At 35.3% G+C, this 20,295-nt stretch overlaps 4 protein-coding genes across 4 annotated transcripts; 2 read left to right on the plus strand and 2 right to left on the minus strand.

Annotated features, from left to right (window-relative positions):
- On the plus strand, positions 1 to 1,372 carry HELRODRAFT_180906 (hypothetical protein; the record flags this gene model as incomplete). Its single annotated transcript, XM_009030202.1, has 2 exons — positions 1 to 772; positions 972 to 1,372. 2 exons carry the CDS (start codon positions 1 to 3, stop codon positions 1,370 to 1,372), a joined length of 1,173 nt encoding a protein of 390 aa, XP_009028450.1.
- A 7,797-nt stretch (positions 1,373 to 9,169) lies between these two features.
- On the plus strand, positions 9,170 to 10,347 carry HELRODRAFT_194078 (hypothetical protein). The gene has a single exon (XM_009030203.1). The coding sequence runs from the start codon at positions 9,304 to 9,306 to the stop codon at positions 10,114 to 10,116; it is 813 nt and encodes a 270-aa protein (XP_009028451.1). The 5' UTR covers positions 9,170 to 9,303; the 3' UTR covers positions 10,117 to 10,347.
- Positions 10,348 to 16,734: 6,387 nt separating this feature from the next.
- On the minus strand, positions 16,735 to 18,294 carry HELRODRAFT_180908 (hypothetical protein; the record flags this gene model as incomplete). Its single annotated transcript, XM_009030204.1, has 1 exon — positions 16,735 to 18,294. One exon carries the CDS (start codon positions 18,292 to 18,294, stop codon positions 16,735 to 16,737), a length of 1,560 nt encoding a protein of 519 aa, XP_009028452.1.
- A 1,169-nt stretch (positions 18,295 to 19,463) lies between these two features.
- Positions 19,464 to 20,150, minus strand: HELRODRAFT_180909 (hypothetical protein; the record flags this gene model as incomplete). The annotated part of the gene is made up of 1 exon (XM_009030205.1): positions 19,464 to 20,150. One exon carries the CDS (start codon positions 20,148 to 20,150, stop codon positions 19,464 to 19,466), a length of 687 nt encoding a protein of 228 aa, XP_009028453.1.
- Positions 20,151 to 20,295: the final 145 nt, after the last annotated feature.

Below are 20,295 nucleotides of genomic sequence, written 5' to 3' on the forward strand. Positions count from 1 at the left end.
ATGTCAAAACTGTGTGGGTTGAACGTAGTTCAACTACGAGAAGAACTACAGAAACGAAGCCTTGTCACAAGTGGCAACAAAGAAGTACTAGTTGCACGTCTGAGAGAAGCTCTCATTGACGAAGGTAAGAACCCAGACGAATTCAAGTTTGATGGTGCTGACGAAGACAATGAAATTAGCACAGGCACGTTTACAACCGCTAAAATGATGGAACTTCTGCTTAGCATGTCAACTGAAATAAAACAGATCAAAGAACAGTCCGAACGACAGTCCGAACGACAGACAGAGGATTTAAAACAGATCAAAGAACGGTCTGAACGACAGTCCGAACGACAGACAGAGGAGTTAAAACAGATCAAAGAACAGTCCGAACGACAGTCCGAACGACAGACAGAAGAGTTAAAACAACAGATCAAGGAACAGTCCGAACGACAGACAGAGGAGTTAAAACAGATCAAGGACCAGCTAAAACACGTAAAATTGGAAGTGGCAGAACAGATTGAAGAACAGTCAACAAGAATAGAAATGATCGAACAGAAACTTGATCGTCAGACCGTTGAGGTAGATCACAAAATAGACAAATTGAAGCGAGAATTGGCCATGCCGTTAGATCACGCATCTGGAAGAACTTTGAAGGTACCAGCATTTGACGGAGAGATGTCCTGGAACGTTTATAAAACCCAGTTCGAAGCAGCGGCAACTAGTAACTGTTGGAACGGAAAAAGAACGAGCAACAGCACTGATACTGGCCCTGCGAGGTTCAGCAGCAGAGGTTCTTCAGACGATTCCGGCGGAGAACCACTTCAACTATGAAGTTCTGGTTAGCGCGTTGGATTTACGTTATGGTGAAGAACACATGAAGCAGATTTATCGGTCTCAACTTAGAAACAGAACGCAACGATCTGGTGAATCCATTCAGCAGCTGGCATAAGATATCGAACGGTTGACATTGCTGTCGTATCCAACATCAGACCCCGAGCACAGAGACGAAACTGCCCTGGATACGTTTATCAAAGCCCTTCGTGATTCGGAACTCAAGCAATCCCTTCTCTTGTCAGATAAACGAAAACTCAAGGATGCCGTTGCGCACAGTCTCACTTTTGAATCGGCAAAGCAAGCATCAAAAAGTGACGTACGTCTACGCCAAGTACATGAAGAATGCTCTTGCCAGAAGGTGATTGTGAAACGTGAACCCCAACAGCATGGTGTACCCCAATGCTGGATTTGTGGCGAAAAAGGCCATCTACGTCGTGATTGTAAACACCGCCTAAAAGATAACTACTGCCGAAATTGCGCGACAAGATGGCGCAAAAGAAGAGAAGATGATCCCGTATCACGATCGGCCCCTTCTAACGAAGGGGCGGAAAACTAATAAGAGCCAACTTTGTGGGGCAGAGGTTGGCTAGTAGAATTGACGCCCCCAGTACCGTAATTAACGTTTCCAGACTACATCGAAATCGAAACGACTTATGGCTGAACGGAAAAGTTGATCAACGAGAATGCGTAATTACAGTCGACACCGGAGCAACAAAATCGATTTTAAGATCTGATTTGGTACCCAATCTGAAGAAAGAGACTTCTTACAAATACATCCTTCGAACAGCTACCGGAGGAACAGCACCAGTCTATGGAAAGATTCTCCGTACTGTTCAGCTAGGCGACTTGTTATTCGAAGGTTCATTCTTAGTCGCGAATATCATCGACGAATGCATAATAGGTGTCGACTTTCTGACAAAATATGGGTTCAAAATTGACTTAGACAAACGCATTCTTAGATGGAGAAATACAGAAGTGATAATGGGGGATAGCGACGAAAGATGCATTCGAGTAACAGTCGATTGTGACATGGAACTACCTCAATCATCTGAAAACATCGTATGGGGCAAGTTGAATTGAGATCCTGGGGGCCACCAGTTCTATTTGATGGAGCCAACCTCAACGACAAATGTACAGAACGCGGTCATTGGAAAATGCCTAGTAGAAGCGAACAAAAATGGTCTTATTCCTGTCAGAATAATGAATACCGCTAAACACACTATTAAAATTAAAAAAGGCGAGGAAATAGGTAATTGCCAATCAATAAATTTGGTGAAATCATTAGATGTGGAGCAACAGGAAAAGGTTCTACCAACTGACAAAGATAGACTCAAAGAACTTACCAAAAATCTACTGGATGAGCTTAATTTGTATCAAGAAGACCGTCTAAAAGCCGAGGCGTTGATTGCTGATTTTGCAGACGTGTTTTCAACCGGTGACAATGACCAAGGTAAAACAGCTCTGGTAACTCACCGAATTGATACTCAGGATTCGAAACCGATCCGACAAGTACCACGACGTCTTCCTCTAGCAAAACAAACAGAAGTAAACGAAATGATAACGACAATGCAGAATCAAGGCGTCATCGAACCGTCATCAAGTCCCTGGATTTCACCAGTTGTTTTGGTAAAGAAGAAGGACGGCACTACCCATTTTTGCGTTGATTATAGGAAGTTAAATGATGTGACTAAAAAGGACAGCTATCCGTTACCGAGGATTGATGACATCATGGACACCCTATCTGGCTCAAGTTGGTTCTCTACGCTTGATTTGAAAAGCGGATACTGGCAAGTAGAAATCGACAAGAACGATCGCGAAAAGACAGCGTTTTCTATCGGATCGGGGTTGTGGCAATTCACCGTCATGCCATTTGGATTGTGCAATGCTCCAGCTACATTCGAGCGACTGATGGAATGTGTATTGCAAGGTCTTAACTGGAAAACCTGTCTTGTCTATTTAGACGACATAATTGTTCTAGGAAGAACATTTGAACAACACGTAGAAAACTTACGGGAGATCTTCACAAGACTTCGGGTGGCAAATTTAAAGCTGAACGTTAAAAAGTGCAGGTTATTCTTTAAAGAAGTTAACTATTTGGGACATGTGGTATCTTCAGATGGAGTTCGAACCGATCCCAGCAAGATAGAAATTGTGAAAGACTGGCCAACTCCAAAGGATAAAAATGAATTGCGCAGTTTTCTGGGATTGGCAACGTACTATCGACGTTTTGTAAAGGATTTTGCAAAAGTTGCCAGACCTCTCCACCAACTTACCGAGAAGGACCGAGTTTTCAACTGGAATACCCTATGCGACTCAGCATTTGAAAAGTTAAAAGTTGAACTATGTGATGCTCCTTTGCTAGCATATCCAGTTCGTGGCAAGACGTTCGTGTTAGATACTGATGCAAGTAACAACGGAATCGGAGCCGTTTTGTCACAGCATATAGACGGAGAAGAAAAGGTGCTAGCGTATTATAGCAGAGGATTCACAAAACCCGAACGAAACTATTGTGTGACCAGGAAGGAGTTACTAGCAATAGTCAATGCAACAAAACACTTCCACAAGTACCTTTATGGACAGAAATTTCTTCTCCGAACTGATCATGCAGCGTTAAGATGGCTCCTCAACTTCAAGGATCTTGAAGGACAGATGGCCCGATGGTTGGAGCGTTTACAAATGTACGACTTCGAGATCGTGCATCGCAAAGGAGCAACTCATAGTAATGCTGATGCTCTCTCACGTCGACCATGTTTACCAGGATGCAAATATTGCTGTCGTCACGAGGAGAAGATACAATCGGAAGACATAAGAGCAACAACAATATCAGCGGATGACGGTTGAACACCGACGGATCTTGCTGATGCACAGTTTGCGGATGAGGACCTGCAACATTTTATCACATGGAAGAAGGAGGGCAAGCGACCGGACTGGCAAAGCATCTCAGAATATAGTGCCGTGTTAAAGGGTTATTGGGCTTAGTGGGACTCTTTGTATTTGGAAGGGGATTTGCTGAAACGAAAATGGGAATCAGCTGATGGATCAAAACACCGCATGCAAGTTGTAATACCAAGAAATAGAACGACCAAAATCCTTGATGAAATGCATGGCGGCCCTTCTGGGGGACATTTAGGAGTGAACAAGACCCTTGACAAAATACGAGAAGGATTTTACTGGCTTCACGTTAGAGAAGATGTAGAGAGCTGGTGTCGAAAATGTAACACATGCGCTTCAGTCAAAGGACCCAAAAGAAGGCTAAAAGGAGCAATGCAAATCTACAATGTTGGTGTCCCCTTTGAACGGATTGCTATAGATATTGCTGGACCCTTTCCGGTATCAGATTATGGAAACCGTTACATTCTGGTTGTAGCGGACTATTTCAGCAAATGGCCTGAGGTGTTTCCAATACCCAACCAAGAAGCATGTACCGTTGCTGAGGAAATTGTACTCAATTGGATTAGTCGATATGTTGTCCCATTGGAACTCCACTCAGATCAAGGTCGAAATTTTGAGTCACAACTGTTTGGTGAAATGTGCAAGCTGCTAGGTATAAACAAAACTCAAACGACACCTCTTCACCCACAGTCTGACGGTATGGTGGAACGATTCAACCAAACCCTGATTGAACATCTGGCTAAAGTAGTCGACGAAAATCAACGGGATTGGGATCGTCATATACCATTGTTTCTTATGGCATACCGGAGTGCTATCCACACAACTACTGGAGAAACGCCATCAAGAGTTCTGTTTGGGACTACCTTAAAAACTCCAGCTGATGTGAAATATGGCGTACCACCCGAACCACACCAACCATTAACAGAATACGTGGATAATCTTCGACAGCGATTAAACCATATCCACCGTTACGTACGCCTTAAAATTATGAAAAACACGGAGGCGGCCAAAACCAGATACGACTTGAAAGGAAGCAGTGGCGGTTTTGCTGTCGACGAGTTAGTTTGGCTGTACAACCCACAGCGGAAGAAAGGACGTTCTCCAAAGCTCCAGCGAGGGTGGGAAGGACCTTATCAAGTCATCACCCGCTTGAATGACGTCGTCTACCGTATTCAGGAATATCGGAAGTCGAGAGCAAGAATGAAGATCGTTCATTTGGATAGACTGGCTCCGTACCATGCGGACACCGGAACGAAAGCTGTTCGGGACGAACAGAACTAAGAAGGGGGTAATGTTATAACCGTGCTACCGAACGCACTAGATTCTAGCGTATTCTAGAATGTTCTAGTGACTGGAACGTTCTAGAGTATGCTGGAATCGGACCATCGGGAAGAATCTAGAAACGACGCTTGCGAAGAGTATATAAGCGCACGTCGCAAGATATTTGTGATTAGTGATATTCGTGATTAGTGATATTCGTGATTAGTGATATTTGTGATTAGTGATATTCGTGATTAGTGATATTCGTGATTAGTGATATTTGTGATTAGTGATGTTCGTGATTAGTGATATTCGTGATTAGTGATATTCGTGATTAGTGATATTCGTGATTAGTGAAATTCGTGATTTTGTGAATAGCGATTCGGTGAATTATTTAAAGCGATGTTTGATTTGTTTGTTGACGTTGTCATAGCGATAGATTTTGAAAGATTTAAAAGTTAATTGTTGCGTTAGTGCGAATTTACTGGAAATAAACGATTAGTTGATTTCTTCTGTAAATAAAGTTTAATAACTGTTTGGAGTATTTTATTCAATCGAAGATTTGAACCCGTTGCATCGTAAACCGGTTACGACAGCGAGTATTATAACAATAGTTTATAAATGAATGTTTGATCCCTGCAAGTGATATAGTAAAACATAACTTGCATCATGTAACCATTTACATTATAAATTAAACTCTTTTGCCATTTTTTTTTGTAAATAAATAGAGCTCGTTTAGACCATGAAACGTGAGTAAATTTAACATAATTGCGATAACATCAATGAAACCATAGCAAAAATGTTGAGTTTATAATATTCTTTAACAAATATATTTCTAGATGGTCCAACGAAGTCAAATCAATCAATCTTCGTTTTGCGTCCGGAGACCCGGTTTTCCGAGGTAGGACGTTGTTTTCTTTGCCATCAATTGTTTGCGTCAAATTAGACGATCAGTTGTATCCATTTCATTTAAATTTAGAGCTTTCATGTCTTGCTCGATTGTTTGCAACCAGGACTACTTTGGACGGCCTTTGGGCAGTGTGCCAGGTACTTCAACATCTGCAAGAGAAGTTATGGCACTGTTTCCACTTCGTTTGACATGGCCAAACCACCGCAGACGGTGTTGCCGGCAATCGTCCTTTATATCATCTAAACCAACACGACGCAAGATTGCGGTAGATTTGATGTGGTCCTTCAGACTAATTCGTTGCATCCATCGGAGCATTTACATGTCGGTTCGTTGAAGTTGTTGTTCCAGTTTGGTTGTCATTGGCCATGTTTCTGCACCATATAACAACACCGGACGTATCACAGATTTATAAAGTCTTGATCGTAGTGGTAGTGGGATGTCACGCCGTATCAATATAGAGGCAAGGAGATGCCATTTATTCCAGGCTGCACGCATGCGTGCTCGAACGGCAGCTTCAGCTGTTCCAGTACAATCCAGAACATCTCCTAGATATTGAAACGATGTGACTTTCTCTACCTTATTAGCTTCAAAAACATTGCTATTTCGAATTTGTTGTTGTGGATTGATGCAAGCAGGACAAACAAAATTGGACACTTTAGATAAAGTACCAATTATTTTTGAACAACGTTTGTGACACCACTGGTTACACTGCTGACACTTGATTGAATTGTTACCTACACCAGCTTTACAAACTGAACAGGGCCATCGTCCAGTAGCTGTGAATTGAATGGGTTCACCAGTGTTCATTGCTTTGGTTTTGCTGATGTTGACTTTGAATCCATGATCGCCGAGTCTCGTGTTCCATTCTTCAAACATCTGTGCTGCAGTAGCAGATGCTTTGATAATGTCATTTGTGAGTCCAGAGGGCCCTGCTGCCTTCCCATCCTTCATAGCTTTCAGAGCTTCTGTAAGCTCCTCTACAGTGATGTCTGGAATCGGACCTTCGATGGATGGAACGTCAAAGTTAATATTGATGGGATTTGTTTCATTTAACAGACGGTTGAAGTATTCTCTCCACTGTAGCTTGATCTCATCTCGTTCAAGAACCATCTCATTTTTGTAATTTTTAATACATGAGGCACCAACTATGTCTTTTTTCGTACGCTTTGCTTGTTTTGCTATACGATACAGAGATTTTATTTGTTCACCTTTGCTTTTAGTGAGCTACTCTCTGCACTGATCTGTCCGAGCCAGTGCAACTTGACGTCTTGCATAGTTGTTCTTCTCACGGAAAATTGTATGGTCATCAACAGACTTTGATTTTTGCCATTGCTTGTATGCAACTTTCCCAACAAAATGATGTATTTTTTTTTATAAAAGGAGATGTACTTTTAAAATTAGTAAAACTTATTATGGAATGAATTTTTATGAACTTTTTTTAATGTTTTGCAATTAAAAAAATTTCAATCACAACATTATTATTATTTGTATTATTATATTATTCATTCTATTGACATTCCTCAGAGGATAGTACTGTGATTAAATGCTTTGTTGAACAAATAACTTTTTAACTCTCTCCAAAAATCTTTTTCTGGAACAATTTGCATCAATCTTGTTGGAAGATCATTCCAAACCTTGGGCCTAGCAACTTGCACACATCTGTCACTCAGTTTTGTCCTGGTCCTAGGAATTACCATCATTTCTGACGAAACCGAACGCAATGCATGTCCCACATCAACTTCAGTTCTTTTGCGAAAAACCTCCTTCAGATGTTCTGGACCACAACCATGTACGCAATCGTGAGCCACCACGGCCACCTTAAATCTTATCCGTTTCCTGATCGGCAGCCAGTGGAGACTAATTTCTAGAGCTGTAATTTCAGTTTGATAAATGTATCAATGAAAATTTCAAACACAAATGAAACAAATCAAAATTTTGTGATCTGCCGTGTATATATATATTGTATACAAATAACAATTAATATCATATGATCTTGTTTTTTACACACTGTAACTGTCAGACGTATGCACATCAGATGCTAGTATACCAACGGTATCATTTTTATAAAACATTTAAATTTAACTTTTATGTAGAGAAATGCATTTGTTAGACGACATAATTTGTTAGATCAAATACTGTTCTGTTCAGTTGAACCAAAACATTTTTTTTACTGATGACATTTTTTGACTAAGAAGTAGAGGCAAGTGAGTACCAGAGAAGTTGGATCCTTAGCATCATTATTTTCATCTGCTTTAAGCTTTTTTATGGCTATGAGTCATTATGAGCCATTTACATGATTTAGTCGGTGAGACTGAGAACATGGAAAATATATAACTTAATCACAAAATACATGCAAGCCTTACACTTAGTTAAGCGTCAAAAACTGGTCTGGCTATTTGGCTTCCTTACGAAATTGCATAGGTTTTAACAAGCAACTAATACAAAATATTTATTTGACTTAATATGTTTAAAAACATTGAAATTGAATCGAATTATACAATTTAAAATTACTTTTGTCAACTTAAATAAAAATATTGCTTTTTGTTTCGAAAACACAGTGGCTTACTGAAGCCACGGTTGGCTTATGTACGAAATTTCATGGCTTTCAACAAACAACTAACATGAATTATTTACTTAACTAATTATTTTTAAAACATTGTTGTAATCAAATTATTAATAAATACATAATTTAATATTTAAAAGAAGGCAACTTAAGAAAATTAATATGTAAGTGAATTGAATAATGAATATTCATTCACACTCGTCGTACAAGCGTTCAAACAACTACCAGTTTTTTTTAGCTAGATCTCTGCCAGTATGGCAAGACTTTACATTAGGATTAGTATTGCCTCAAGCAAAAGAAATTCGAGACAATAAGTAAAATTGAGAGTAGGTTGTTAAAGCGTAACTATGTCTAAAGTGAATTGATGATAAGATGATAAGACTGTTAATTATTAGAATTATAAAAATATTTATCGTTTAAAGTGAAATACTGAAAACGTATATATAGAATATAACATATGACATGCTATGTTTTACTTAAATGATTGGGCTCTTCAATGATGATAATGGTTAAGTTGAAAAACGATCAATTATTAATTAAAAAAGTGATGTAACCATGGATATATATATATATATATATCTTATATCCATGGAAGTAACGGTTAAAATGCGGACATCAAATTGAAAGGTGCAATTTTAATATTTAAATACCTAAGTTCAAAAAAGCCAAAAAAGAAAACGCGTCCTTGAAAAAATAATAAAATAAGAAAACAACAACATCGCGGTTGGTCGTTAGTTGGAGGTGTGAAATTTTGTTTACATTATTTAAAGTTTAAATTAAATTAAGTTCAAATTAAAGATGTCGAAACAAGTGGAAACAACTTCACTCGTATTATAAATCGCATCCCTTCCGGCCCAGCAGCATGCCTACGATCAACGTGTCGTTCACGGAGGCACAGGTCATCAAAATGGTGCTGGAGTTTCTCGCCAAGCGGAACATGAACATCGCCATGCTGTCGTTGGAGAGGGAGTCGGGAGTTATAAACGGCAACTATTCGGATGACATGTTGTTCCTGAGGCAGCTCGTCCTTGATGGACAGTGGGAAGACGCCATTGAGTTTATTCAGCCGCTGACTGAGATGGATTCCTTTGATTACAAACATTTTCAGTACATTCTATTCAAACACAAGTATTTGGAACTGCTTTGTCTAAAATCGGAATCAGGAAATACACAGGCCTATGAAAATATGGTTGATGACATTATAAAGTGTGTGAACCAGTTAGAAAGTTTGTGTCCGACGAAGGACGAGTTCAACAGTTTGTGCCTGCTCATGTCAGTTTCTGATTTCTGTAGCCATCAACAGTTTACTAACTGGAATCCTAGTAACGCTAGGGTGGAGTGTTTCAATGAGGTTTACCCATTGGTTCAACACCTGCTAGTGAAAGAAGTCGATAAGAAGAAGCAGACGTCAAATGATGAGTGTTCAACAGAAGATAGGTTGGTGCAATTGTTGGTAAAGGGTCTGCTCTATGAATCCTGTGTTACATTCTGTCAAAAAAGAGCAACAACAAATGAGGATGACGAGGTCGATGATGATTATGATGATTATGGTCAAATAAAAATTCCAAATTTGCTTTCTAGTGGGGGTTGCAGGGATGGAGATGTCAGCCTGGTTTCCTGGCTTCAGGTCAGTTGGTATCAGCTGTTTGATGTCTTTTTCAAAGTTGTTTGGTGATGCATTGATTAGCCATAATTAAGTTTGTTTATATCATGAAATAATAATTAATAAAAAATAATACACACTGCTAATGTATGTTTGTTATATGAATGCTTTTTTAATTTTACAACAAAACCATGTCTTTACTTTTTATGTACACATCCTTACTTATTTAAGCAATGCTTACATTCTTTATTCAATAATACTTTTAATCTGTCAGGTTCAGTAAACATAGGATTCCAGTAGTTAGTAAATTGTGTCATCTGATAGACTGATAACTCCATGAGCAAACGTTTATTGCATGTTAAATTAGCATTGGAGCAATGAGATGAACCTAGTCAGTGTACAAAAAATTCTTTAACATCGAGAATGGGTTAAAAATTATTCTTGATATAAGTAGATCACAAATACAATGAAATAACCTTAGTTATTTGAGCTTTCAGATATGTTTGTTCCCAACCATTAAAAAAATTTAGCCATGTGCACTGTATTAGTTAGTCCAAAGTTCTAAATAAGTTAAGATTTGTAGATTAAATTATTTTTAGTGATTTTTTTTATTATTCTTCAATTCGAGGCATGGTTTTAGGTTATCATTATTTCCATATAAGATTTATAAAAGATGTAAAGTTGAACGAAAAATTCTGTCATTGAATAACAATTTAGTGAAAAAAATTTATAAATTTTTTTTTTATTCAAATGCATAAGATTTGAACTATACTACTTGAATGCTGACCTCGAGTTAGTTGTAAGAGTTGTGCTGAGTTGAAAAATTATATTAAGATAAATTATTAAGAAAATGTTTTGTCTGAATTACATAGGGTTTGAACTATACTGTATTACTTAAAAGCTGACCTTGTAATATGTTTATGTGTAAAAAAATGTATTAGGACAACAAATTGTTATAGTTGTTCTATGTGATAAAAAACTAAAGCATTAAAATGGTAGCAACTTGTAGCAATTGCTAAATTTGAATGATAAAAAAGGCAACATAATAAAAATAAAACAAGGGAAGAATGAACAGGAAAAATATGAGAAAATATATACGTCCAAAAAAAAGTAAAAAAAAATAAAAATTAAATACTGAATATTAATTTTAAATAATATTAAATATTAATTTTTAAAAAATGGAGAAGGATTGATTGTACCATTAGCTGGTAATGGATAGTTTCAGAATTTGATATTTTTTTGGTGGCAGCCTTGCTAGGTAGAAGCTGTTATGTGTTAACCCTATGCTTGTAGTAATTTTAATAATTAATAAATTGAGTGTGAAAAAATTATCAATTTTTTTGAAGCATCACAAAATATGGAATAGTGAATAAATTTAATTCACGATGAGCTATTTTTAATTTTGAATATTGATAATCGGAAACAGCATTTCTAATCAAATAATAATAACAAAGTTTAAAGTGGTTCAGTAGGCTAGAATCTGTGTAAAAACCACTACAAAATAAATGTTCTAGTATCCTATGTTGATATATAGGATGTTGATAGGTATTGACAGAAAAATATCTGAAACCATTTTAATGAATATATATCTGCTAAAAAACTGAAACATAGAATAACAAAGCAATGGCATTTATAAAACATTGTAAAAAACTCAATTAGTGAAAATTTTTTACCTCTGGCTCATAATGGGGTATTTCTATAAAGGTCTTTTTTCACTAATAAGTATTAACACAAATTGCAATTGTATTCAAAATGCAATTAATAAAGAAAACTATATGTGTTGTTAACCATAATAAATGTGATACACTTTTCGATTTTTAATAAATAATTATTATTATTTGGAAACTTATAAAGCACCGATTATAACACAAGTGTTCTCATAGGCGCTTTACTGTTTTATAAAAGAAGCAAGTTTTAAAAATTCAGATTCGAAACAAGTGTGTTTTAAGTTCCCTCTTGAACTGACCCAGTGATAATCCAGTTTGACACAAGCAACAAGGAAGAGCATTCCAAACAGATGGACCACTTACAGAGAAATTACGCGAACCAATCTTAAGCTTGGTCACAGTCGTGACCAACGTATTAACACTACTTGATCTCAAATCATAGTCACTCAACACCTCCTTTGTTCGCTTATATATTTGGGTGCCAAATTGTTCAGGCATCTAAAAACCATAATAACAATTTTATAAATAATTCTCTTATGAATAGGCAGCCAGTGAAGGTTGTTTTAAACTGGCGCAATATGGTCACAACAGCTACTGTCGGTAACAATCCTGGCGGGCCTATTTTGAACTGATTGCAGCATGGCTATTTCCTTTTTAGAAAACCATACAAAAGGCTATTACAGTAGTCAAGACGTGAATGAATGAAAGCGTGCATAAGAGCGCATAAAGTTTTCTTAGTTAAACACTTTTTAATTAGTCTAATACGACGAAACTGAAACATATTCATACATGGCAGACACTTTTTTCACGTGATCACACATATTCAAATTGGTGTCGATAGTAAATCCAAGGACAATTGAACTTCTGCAAGAATCAATCACAGTGTCATCAATTTTAACTGAATTTAAGTCTGTCTGTGACAGTCTTTGCCACGTACCAACGGGAAGTAGGTTTGTTTTGGACTTATCCATTCGAATGCCATTTTGGTTCATCCAAACATCAATCTTAGGAGGACACTTAACAAGTCTTTTTTTTAACCAACAACAAAAACTAGTTGGAGTGCTGGTAACCACTTGATGGTATCGACCATATGCAATGCCCCTGAAACCAAATTCATTCACCACATTTAGAAAATCAGCCGTGCAAAGCATAAACAACAGTGGGCCCAGCACAGAACCTTGCGGTACCCCAGATTGTAAAACATCACTATCAAATGGTCAACACAAACTGAAATGTTTTTGATAGCTATGTTTAATCTCTTGTTTACATAACAAATGTACTAATTCACTTTTAAATTTTCTATAGTTCAAAGTTAAAATATTTTCTAATTTTGGAATTTTCTTTAAATTAGCACTTACAAAAATTGGGCAGCTTTCCTAGAGTTTATTATCTTTCAAAAATTTTATAATAGAAATACATTCCAACATTTTATCAGGCTTCGTGTTTCCCCGATGTTGAATTTTTTCAACTTTAAGCAAAACAGTTTCATTTTTTAACAACTTAATTGCAGAATTAATATCCTCATGGCTATAAAACTCGAATATGTTGTCAATAAACGTAGCATTTTTAACTGAGGAACAGTTACTTTCCAAAAAATATAGCAACTCGTGAATTACTGGCGGTCTCGATGCCATTTTTTCAAAAATATACAAACAAAAAAAAATTTTTTTTGACATCACAGGCAATCAAGAAGTTTAAAAAAACTTGTGCTGATTACTTTTTAACTAAGTGCAAAAGTTCAATATTTTCTTTTGATATTAACAATAAACAAATATGCAATTTATAAACAGAATAAACAGCATATACAAATAAAATCAAAACTGTTTCCTAATAAAAAATTAAACAGAAATCAATTCAAGATTCTAATGCATACTAATGAAAATGATAAAAAATCAATAAGACACATAATCCCGAAATTTAGTCAAACTCTACAACATTTTTAATCAAACTTCCTTTAACAAAATTTAAAAAATTTGGCGTGTCTCTGTCTTACACTAACAGTTTTATTTTACAGCTTAATTCCTCTAACTGACCAATTCCTATCATTTGCCATAGTTTAAAAAGGGTTAATCAATGAACTTATTAAACCATGCAAAAGCTAATTTAGTCTGTTTGATACCAATACAGAACAGACTGAAAATTTGTTGATGTGATGGTGGTTGTGGCTGTTGTGGCTGTGACTTTGGTTGATGATGTAGCTGAAGTTTAGGTTGTTGTGTCATTTTTTGTCTAGTATTATTGAAATGGCCTTCAAAATCCAGTAATATCCGAAAAAAGTATCTCTGGTTTTTTTAATCCATTTTATTCACAAATGATTTGGTTTGGTTTGGTTTATGTTTTGGTTTGGTTTATGTTTTTTATCCAAAATCTTGGAAACATCTATTGATGTCTTCAGGGGTAGACTCATTTGTCGAAACATTAGTTGAGAAAAGCTTGTTATGAACTCCAATGTCAAGTGCTTTGATGGAAAGGAGCTAATCGAATGTTGTGCATGGTTTCTCTATTTCCAACTGATTAGCCTGCCTTATGACAAACAACGGTGTACTGTAAACACTGAACACAATAACATAAATATGGATAAATAAAACAGAAGTACAAGGATTTTAATGTTGAGAAATTAAAATTATTTTTCAATTTATACATAATACCAAGAAATTGATTTAATTTTTTAAGGACAAAAGTGATGTGAGATGACCATGTAAGGTTACTTTGTAATTGAATTCCCAAAAATTTAATAGAGTCAATGCGCGGAATACTGGTATTATTTAGACAAATTTTCATATTTTGAGCAGATCTTGTTTGCATTCTTGGACCAAAAATCGTGTAGGCACATTTTTCAATGTTAATCAATAGACGATTCACTTGAACTATTCATCGTACTTTGAGATCTCTGCGTTAATCAATTCACTGTCTTCGTTCAAGTTACGTGAGGAGTAAAATAAATTTGTATCGTCAGCGAAGAGAATATAGTTAATAGTTGAAGGCAAATCATTAATGTATAAGAGGAACAGAACTGGTCCAAGAATGGAACCCTGTGGGACTCCACATTTTGTTGATAAGATGGAGGAGTTAGAACCATTCACATGCACATATTGCGATCTGTCTGATAGGTAAGAGGTGAATCAATCCAAAACCTGCTCACGACAGCCATATTGAAACAATTTACATAAGAGCAATTCATGGTTGATGGTATCAAAGGCTTTTGATAGGTTTATGAAAACTCCCAAGGTCATTTCCTTTCTCTCAAGACTCTTCAAAACCTGTTGGTTGAATTGAAGAATGGCTAGGTCGGTTGTATGATTATTTCTGAATCTATACTGGTTGTTACTGAGGATATTACAACGTTCGATGAATGTAGACAATCTGTTGAAAACAGCTTTTTCTAATATTTTTGAGAAAGGGGAGAGTAATGAAATTGGTCTATAATTACCAACTAATTCTGGGTTGCCTTTCTTGAAAATTGGAATTACCTTAGCAACTTTGAAGAGATTCGGAAATCTGCCAGAGCTCAAGGAAGTGTTACAGATGTGAGTAATAGGAACTACCAAAACGTCTATGAATAATTTAATTATAAACATGCTGTAGGTATCATTTGATATTGCTTTTTTAGTTTAAATTTTTTAACTATATAATAGATTTCTTGGTGATTTATTTCATGAAAGCATATTGAGTCAGCATTTGGTGCTGTTAAAATACTATGTTTTGGAATTGAATTAATTTCAAATATTTGTTGAATGTTGTCAATGGATTTGATGAAATTTTCATTTAAGAGGTTGCTGATGTTATCATTTGATTATATAAATGAATCACCGTTTTTGAGTCGTTTGATGTTTGGATATTTTTTTGGTGTTCATGATTTTCTTAATCAATTGTAAGTCGTTATCAAATGAAGATAATTTATTCTCATAATATGTTTTTTGTAAAAAACGCTTGATTTTTTTTTTGAAGAAATTTCTGAAGGATTTGTAAGAGTTAGTGTCGTTTGGATTTTTGACAAATTAATGAAATAAATAGTTTTTACGCTTCAATAACTTTGAGACTTTAGGATTAAACCAAGGCGTAGTTGGGCGGACGAGACTTGGTGAACTTGAGTGGAGCAAATTTAACTATAATATTATTAGTTATTTGGTAGAAATTCTCACAACAACGGTTGACATCATCACTTTTAAGAACTGGATCCCAGTTGGTTACCATCAAAATTCTTTTAATGTTCGTTATGGCTAGTTTTGAGAATTTTATATTAAAAGATTTATTCATTTTGAATTCAGGAACCAAGGTTTTTGAGAAACAAAAAATAGGGAAGTGGTCTGAAAAATCTGAGATTATCACACCACATTGATGAACTTTGTTAACATTAGTAAATATGTTGTCAATTGAGGATGATGATGAGGAAGATTAAACTCTTGTTGGCAGATTGATTAACGGAGTAAAATTGTAACTTGAAAGAATATTTTGATACAGTAAATTATTATTACTAGAATTGTTGTATAATTCAACATTAAAATCACCAACAACATAAGATAACAATTTACTGTTTTGAAAAATTGATTCTAGGCTGGAAAGAAAATCTTTAAAATTTGAATTTGGTGGTCTGTACACTAGGTATATGACTTCAGAACAACACATGCATGGCATACCATCAATTGATGACTTTTTATTGTAAAAACACAAAACCATATCAAAATTATTAAAAAAGTTGAAAAATGTCACCCACTAAACATTTTAAAGTTTTAAAAAAAATTGTCATTTGTCAATTATTTCTTGTATGGTTTCATAAACTTTTATTTGTAAAAATAAAACGTAAATTTAGTTTCTCAGATGAGTGGCAAAGAGGAGCAATATCTTGTAGAACTTTTATTGCTCTTTCTGCACACACATTGCTGCGTTGAGTGTGTATGGAAGATGGACTTTGAGACCAATGAGTTTGAAAACAGCGCAACGCCTTAGGATATTCATTAACAGCATATAAAAGAAATTCATATTGTTCAGTTCTGTAATAATGATCACTAAACAAGGCATCACTCTATTGTCCACAGATAAATTCACACAATTTCTGAAGGTTCTTTCGTTCATCAGGCAGTAGTATGAAAGCCAACAATGCAAAAATTGCTCGAGAATTCCATTGGGCATTGCTGATGCCAGGGAGTGCTTTAAAATTAACTTTTGGCATTTGTTGAAAATTCTTAAAATGCTTGAAAACGCAAATTAGATGGTGCAAAAACTTCATATCATCTCTCCAGCCTACTTCCTGTTCTTTTAGATTTAGAGTACATTTCTTTGCTTTACTTTCAAAATCTTTTTTTAACATTTCATAATCTTTAAGTATCTTACTCACAAATGGATAATTCATGTTAGGAGACTCAGTTGAATCGCCAAGCAATGCATCACACACGTGTCTAAGAACACGATCAAGTATGTGGTGCTGACAACCTATAAAAACTGGCGCAGATTCACCGTGTTGAACAAAAAGTTTCTGAAGTCTCACCACAACACCAGACTTTGACTCAGTATTAACATTTGTAGTGTCTGACACTATCATCTTTATAGCTGCCCATAGATTATAATCATCCAACGTTTTTTGAATAGCAGATGCAATAGTAGTAGCTTTTCCATCTGGTAACACTAAGACAGCAAGCCTCACTTCTTTTACTTCATTTCTTAATAGAACTACTTGGTGTTCTTTTTTCTTAATAATTTTACCATCAAAATGTAAACACCATGAGCTATTATTATTCATTAATGTTTTCATTACTTTACTTGCTTCTCTGTATACCGCTCTATAGACACCTGACTGAGGAGTTATTTTAACACCGGACTTGTTTAAAATGGTAATAACTATGGCTGCTCTTCGAACTGACAGCTTCCCAGATTGTACTAATGAAACTGCACTAAACGTAGACTGTTGAGATTGCTTCAGATGTGTGCTTTGATCCAAGCTTTCAATGGATGACTGTGTTGCTTCAGAGTCATCAGAACTACTTTGAGAATCTTCATTGTCACTTGAGTCATTGGAACTTTTTTCAAAACTGTCTTTTTGTTCTAGTTTATCATTAACTTTTCCAGCAATTTTTCGTTTTGATGGGTGAATTGTACTCTGACTGGCATTTTTTGTTGTTGCATATCCTGTCTTACCTCCACTCTGAATTTGAATTTGGTAAAATATTTTGTCTTCTGCACATAGCCATTGACCAGTTTTGTTTGTGACATCAAACAACTTATCAAATTGCTCACGCATGTCACCAACAGCTTTTTTCAAATGAATATCATACTTTTTAAGTAAAGTTTCAATTTTTCTGCCTACTGAACGCAAAGATAGTATTGGAAAATTCAACAAGCTCCACAATTGCTCTATTTCTTGTCTGAGTGTTGTAATTCTTTTTAATCTAGACTTTTCAGTAGAGGCCAAGCCTAAGTAGCTACCAATTATCATCCACTCTTTTGGCATTCTGGAATGTGAATACAATGGTTTGATCCCAATTCTGATTTTGTTTCTTCTCTTAAGAGTGTTTTGAAATTTTTTCAAATTACTTGACCATTTGTCTTTATTTTTAGTAACAGAAAGTGAAGATTGTTTATAAGACATTTTCCAAAATGAAACGATGTAAAATTAAAATAATTGTTTAAACTGGGTTAAAATGCAGAAACACAACATGGAGAACAGAAAAATGAAATTTAATTGTAAACTATAAGATTAAAAGTGAACTTAAAAAAAACGAAAAAAATGGATTATTTGCAAACTAAAAAATCTGTTGGTGGGTGAACTTTTTCATCAAAAATAATGAATTCTTGCTATATTTATTATTTTTATATAAAAGTTCATCAAACTTTGGCACGCCGATTTCAATTTTACAAAATTTGTTTTTGAAATCATATGTACACTGCGATGATTTTGATGCTTTGATTTCTATTCAATATTATTTTTACAGAGAGTGTTTCAATGTGGTCAGTAAGTATATCCTTACCCTCACAAACTTCATACATGATGTGCCTGTTTAGAAATATTCCAACACTGCCCTCAGCTCTTCCATCTCGGTTAAGATATTCAAAGTTGTAATTAGGTAAAGAGATTAGAGGAGCTGTTATATGGTTCAGCCATGTTTTTGAGACAACTACTGCAACAAATGGAGATGGGAAAAAATCCAGTAGCATTCTTAAGTCAGATAATTTACCATATAAACTTCTTGCATTAACATGAAATAAAGAGAAAACAGATTTTTTATTTTCATTATTATTACTATTAAAATTGAAGTTTAACTCACTTGTGTCGTAATAATTACAGGAGTTACTTGGACAAAGTGAAAAATGATTTAAATTGTTTAGTTTAACATTAGATAAGTTATTTGGTTTACCAAATTTCCAATCTCTTATTAAGACATGTTTAGGCATCAAGTCAGGATTTTTTATTTTAGCAAATCACATTTTTCTATACATACTCTGAACATAGAGGAATGAACATTTTCGTTAGTCTCCACATTGTTTTCATCTGAACGTTTGAAAACAGGGAAACAAGAAAGGACATTTATCTCATTTGATTTCAAATACTACATCATCTTTATGGCATTTCTTAACATTGCTGAGGCAAATAAATGATCTTCTATATAACTCTCTGTCAGCTTGAAGTTTGCAGTTATCAGCAATTATACTTTTATTGAGTTTAGTAACTGCTGGAATTTTAATTAAGTTATCTGGATCTTTTAACCTTTCAGAATTGTTAGTATTAACTTTATGCTTTATGTGCTTCCTAGACACTATTCACACTATTCCATTCACACTAGACCTAGACACTAGTGTGAATGGATTTTCAACATTTCCATTAGGACTTGGGATGGAATCTGCCCACATATTATCATTTTTCACCATGTCATCATTAAAACCAGCTTTTTTATCTGTGTCAACATTGTTTATATTATTTTTCAAAAAAAAAGACGTACTTTTTGGGACTGTTGAGCTGTGAGCTAGAAGGAGCCCAGAGTGGACAGCTTGGGAATATGGCACCCTGGAAGTTTTCAAATCTTTTATTGAAGCAAAAGTTTGTGCAGTATTTTCGCAGTTGGAAATTACTAATTTTCCCAAGTAATCCAGACGGTCGAGAACTGAATTAATTTTTCTATTAACAACTTCGGAAATGCTGTCAACTGAGTGAGCAAGTACCTTTTTAATATTTAGAATAACGAAAGTAGCAATTTTATCAATTAACTTATTATCCATCAGATATTTGAAAACGTCAATAATTTCGTTGACCTTGTCCAGTTTGGTATTTCCACGGGTGGATAGTTTAGGCTTATCTAATTTTAGAATTTCTAATTCTGATAGTAAAATTTTTTCCTCGTGCGAGAAATTATTTGTTAGAAAATGTTTTAAATTTTCACTTTCGAGATTTAACAAATTGTCATTTAAAATCCAAAGCATTTCCGAAACGATTAAATCTGGATTTGCCATTTTTTCAAAGAATATTCAGATAGCCAATGAGTTTAGCTTTAGATCAATAACGAGTAACATTCAAACAACTGATGTTGGACCATGTTCACCAACAGTGACAGCTTGCATGTAGCCTGCCCAGTTGTCGATTTCTTACATGTCCCAG

This window comes from Helobdella robusta (assembly GCF_000326865.2).
Source record: "Helobdella robusta unplaced genomic scaffold HELROscaffold_66, whole genome shotgun sequence".
Classification (NCBI taxonomy): domain Eukaryota; kingdom Metazoa; phylum Annelida; class Clitellata; order Rhynchobdellida; family Glossiphoniidae; genus Helobdella; species Helobdella robusta.

Excerpts from the sequence above, each read along its gene's own strand:
- HELRODRAFT_194078 (XM_009030203.1), top strand. The coding sequence starts at position 9,304 with ATGCCTACGATCAACGTGTCGTTCACGGAGGCACAGGTCATCAAAATG.